This window comes from Lucilia cuprina, chromosome 4 (genome assembly GCF_022045245.1).
Source record: "Lucilia cuprina isolate Lc7/37 chromosome 4, ASM2204524v1, whole genome shotgun sequence".
Lineage (NCBI taxonomy): Eukaryota > Metazoa > Arthropoda > Insecta > Diptera > Calliphoridae > Lucilia > Lucilia cuprina.
In genome coordinates this window covers 94,241,780-94,246,172 of record NC_060952.1, presented here as the reverse complement: position 1 = coordinate 94,246,172, position 4,393 = coordinate 94,241,780, and the positions used below count along the sequence as shown (strand labels likewise).

The window sequence follows — 4,393 nt, the reverse complement described above, 5'->3', positions numbered from 1 at the left end:
CTAGTCTATAGTCTAGTCTATAGTCTAGTCTATAGTCTAGTCTATAGTCTAGTCTACAGTCTAGTCTATAGTCTAGTCTACAGTCTAGTCTATAGTCTAGTCTATATTTTAGTTTATAGTCTAGTGTATAGTCTAGTGTATAGTCTTGTCTAGTCTATAGTCTTGTCTAGTCTATAGTCTAGTCTGTAGTCTAGTCTATAGCCTAGTCTATAGTCTAGTCTATAGTCTAGTCTATAGTCTAGTCTATAGTCTAGTCTATATTTTAGTTTATAGTCTAGTGTATAGTCTTGTCTAGTCTATAGTCTTGTCTAGTCTATAGTCTAGTCTGTAGTCTTGTCTAGTCTATAGTCTTGTCTTCTATAGTCCAGTCTATATTCTTATCTAGTCTTTAGTCTAGTCTACAGTGTAATCTATAGTCTAGTCTATAATCAAGTCTATAGTCTAGTCTGTAATCTAGTCTATAGTCTAGTCTATAATCTAGTCTATAGTCTAGTCTTTAGTCAAGTCTATAGTCTAATCTATAGTATAATCTATAGTCAAGTCTATAGTCTTGTTAAGTAGTCTGGTCTGGTCTAGTCTACAGTCTATAGTCTTGTCTAGTCTATAGTCTTGGCCAGTCTATAGTCTAGTCTATAGTCTTGTCCATTCTATAGACAGTCTATAGTCTAATCTATAGTCTTGACTAGTCAATAGTCTTCTCTAGTCAATAGTGTATTCTAGTCTATAGTCTTGTCTAGTCTAAAGTCTTGTCTAGTCTATAGGCTTGTCCAATCTATAGTCAGTTTATAGTCTAGCCTACAGTCTAGTCAATAGTCAAGTCTATAGTCTAGTCCATAGTGTAGTCTATAGTCTAGTTTATAGTATAGTCTACAGTTTAGTCTATAGACTAGTGTATTGTATAGTCTATATTCTGGTCTATAGCCTGGTCTATATTCTGGTTTATAGTCATGTTTATTGCCTAGTCTATATTCTAGTCAGTAATCTATTATACAGTCTAGACTTTAGTTTTATCTATAGTTTAGATTATATTCTTGTCTATAGTATAGTCTATAGTCAAGGCTATAGTGTAGTCTTATTTATAATCTAATTGAAAGTCTAGTCTTTAGTATAGTTTATACTGCAGTCTATAGCCTTCTTTATAGTCTAGTCTATAGTTTTGTCTAATGTCTAGTTCATAATTTAATATTTAGTTGTTTAGTATTTTTACATGTAAACAAACAGACCTAATACTTTTATAAAAGAAAAAAACAGTAAAATTTCTTTTATATTTATTAATAATTAATAAACTATAGTTTTGTAGTGTTGTGTTACAGGTGCATAGTGTATTTGTGTTAGAAAAATAAAAAACGAAAGAGAAAATCAAAAAATTCGACGGCAACAAAAGAAAAAGGAAAAAGATTAATTATAAGCGTGCATTAATAAGAACCGCATGCCATTTAGAGTTTTTTTTAAATGCATGCATTTTTTATTTGTATGATTAAAAGCAAAGTTAATGTTAAATGGTTATTATATTTTTTAAATTTATTTATCGATTTTATTGAAGACTATTTTTCGATGAAGAGAAAATGGTCAAATAATTGAAACAGAAAATAAACTGCAAAAAAATACAGTTACCTGTCATATGTGTTATTAAAAAAACACAGATTCCTTACATAATTTAAAAATTTGGTTTTGTTCCCCTAAAAAAACTAATAACTTCCCAAGTACTGTGACAATTTGGTTTTATTATACCCTTCACCTTCGTGAGAAGGGTATATATAAGTTTGTCATTCCGTTTGTAATTTCTATAATATAATTTTCTGACCCTATATAGTATATATATTCTGGATACTAATAGATAGCGGAGTCGATTTAGCCATGTCTGTCTGTCTGTGTGTATGTTGAAATCAGTTTTCAGAAGACCCCAGATATCTGTAGGACCTTGACTAGGTATGAACCTATAAAAAGGGACTTTTTTGGTACTTTTTCGTTATACAAATGGTACTTTTTCGTTATACAAAAGGTACTTTTTGAATATTCTATAATATTGAACCTAGAAACATGAAATTTAAAATGTAGGACCTTGACTAGGTAAGAACCTATAAAAAGGGTCTTTTTTGGTACTTCTTCTTTCTACAAGAGGTACTTTTGAATTTTCTATAATATTGAACCTAGAAACATGAAGTTTAGAATGTAGGACCTTGACTAGTTGAGAACCTATAAAAAGGGACTTTTTGGTACTTTTTCGTTCTACAAAAGGTACTTTTTGAATTTTCTATAATATTGAACCTAGAAACATGAAATTTAGAATGTAGGACCTTGACTAGGTATGAACCTATAAAAAGGGATTTTTTTGGTACTTTTTCTTTCTACAAGAGGTACTTTTTGAATTTTCTACAATATTGAACATAGAAACATGAAATTTAGAATGTATGACCTTGACTAGGTAAGAACCTATAAAAAGGGACTTTTTGGGTACTTTTTCGTTCTACAAAAGGTACTTTTTGAATTTTCGATAATATTGAACCTAGAAACATTATGTAGAGCCTGGATTAAGTGGGAACCCATAAAAGTGAAGTTTTTGGTACTTTTTCGTTCTTCAAAAGATACTTTTTAAAATTTATATAATATTGAACTAGAAATATGAAGTTAAGCATGTAGAGCCCGGATTAATTTAGAGTTTTTCATTTTTTGTAATAAAATTCGTAATGACTGTTTTTTTCACACATCATGGTGAAGGGTATATAAGATTCGGCACAGCCGAATATAGAACTCTTACTTGTTTAGAGTTAACTATTGTTTGTCACATTTATTTAGTGCAAAAATAATTACTTAACAAAACCTAGATATTGATCTTTTGTGAGAAAATTGCACTTACTGGTCATTCACTGGCGAGTAAATGTCAAAGCAAATTGTCTATGAATGTCAGTCTGCACTACCCCCCCAGTCGGTCTCAATAATAATAATAATAATGATAATTTGTCTGAAATGATGTTGACCTCTCTTTGTGGTTCAAATAACAAACTTAAAGAAAAATAGAGTCATTCTAGAGTCATGTTAAATAGTAAGAAAAAGCAATAAATTATTGTATACAATGTACATTATAATTAATAAATAAAAAATAATAATAATTTAAATAGTTGTAATAAGTAGCAGTAGATGAGATCTCTAGACTAATATAGAGAAATTTTATTATAATTTTTCTTTTTTTTGTGACGTTTTTGTACAAAAAATGAAATATTAAGAAAGAGAGGGAGAAACAACAAAGTGACAACAACCTTTTGTATAGTTAAATGAGTACATTTAGTGTGTAATTGTTGTTTCTGTTGTTGCTGTTGGGTGGTTGCACATGTTGTATTCTGGTTAATGGATGTTGATGTTTCTGTTGCTTCTGTTTCAGCTTCTTCTTCTGTACTAGTACTAGTATCAGTAGTAGTTCTTGTTGTTATAAATTTCTTTAAAATATGAGTAGTAGTGGAAGTGGGAGGAGTAGGAGAAGTTTGATTATTAGTAGAAGATTGAGTTGGTGTTATAATAATTCTCACTTTACGACGACGTTTATTGAATATATCGCGTTGACTACGAGCTTCCGGTGAAGCACATAGTATGGTATTGGATGGTGATGTTGTTGTCGTTGTTTCAGTTGTTGTACTTGCAGACGACGACGAAGAAGATGTTGTCATTGTTGTTGCAATAATAGTATTATTGTTATTATTATTAATTGTTAATTGTATACAAGTTTTAGTAGACGAAGAAGATTGCTAAAATAATATCGTTTTTTTAAGGCAAAAAAAAAAAAAAATACAAACACACACACACACAAAAACACATTGTCAAAACAACATTGAGTTGATATTGAGTAATAAGAGTTAAAAAACATTGAAAGAGAAATAGATTGTATATAATATGAAAAAATATACATATATAAAACAATTAAATTATAAGTTTTGGTTAGTAATGTAGAAAAAAACAACCACAATAAATCAACCGAAAATAAAAATTTTAATAAAATATTAAAATGTTTAAGAAAATAGACAAGAAACAACATTGTATGTAAGAAAGGAAGAAAAAACAAAGACAAAAAGAGAATAGAATAGAAATAGAGCTTTGGTAAAAAATATTTGCATTTGAAAAGTGTTGTAGTAGATATAATTATTGTAATTGAATTGAAAATTTAATTTAACAAAAAACAACAATACTACACTATAGAGATTTCGATATGTTATTTTGAAAAAAATGTACAAAAAAACTAAATTCAAAATCCAAAAAATTAAACACTTTAATCTGTAGTCTTAAGTCTATAGTGTAGTCTATAGTCTAGTCTAGTCTATAGTCTAGTCTATAGTCTAGTCTTTAGTCTAGTCTATAGTCTAGTCTATAGTCTAGTCTATAGTCTAGTCTATAGTCTAGTCTA

The 4,393-nt window shown here is 29.0% G+C and overlaps 2 protein-coding genes across 5 annotated transcripts in view; one reads left to right on the top strand and one right to left on the bottom strand.

The window, feature by feature from the left end:
* Nucleotides 1–4,393, top strand: part of LOC111685209 (PH and SEC7 domain-containing protein) — a 40,463-nt gene that overhangs the window by 22,955 nt on the left and 13,115 nt on the right. The gene's annotated exons all lie outside the window — the stretch shown is intronic.
* LOC124419257 (cell wall integrity and stress response component 2-like) lies at nucleotides 2,654–3,783 on the bottom strand. The gene is made up of 2 exons (XM_046947889.1): nucleotides 3,525–3,783; nucleotides 2,654–3,434 (listed from the first exon to the last, which is right to left on the bottom strand). Exons 1-2 carry the CDS (start codon nucleotides 3,660–3,662, stop codon nucleotides 3,153–3,155), a joined length of 420 nt encoding a protein of 139 aa, XP_046803845.1. The 5' UTR covers nucleotides 3,663–3,783; the 3' UTR covers nucleotides 2,654–3,152.

Coding starts and splice junctions, on each gene's coding strand:
- LOC124419257 (XM_046947889.1), bottom strand. CDS start 3,662: ATGACAACATCTTCTTCGTCGTCGTCTGCAAGTACAACAACTGAAACA. Junction 3,435..3,524: donor TCAATAAACGTCGTCGTAAA/GTGAGAATTATT, acceptor CATATTTTAAAG/AAATTTATAACAACAAGAAC.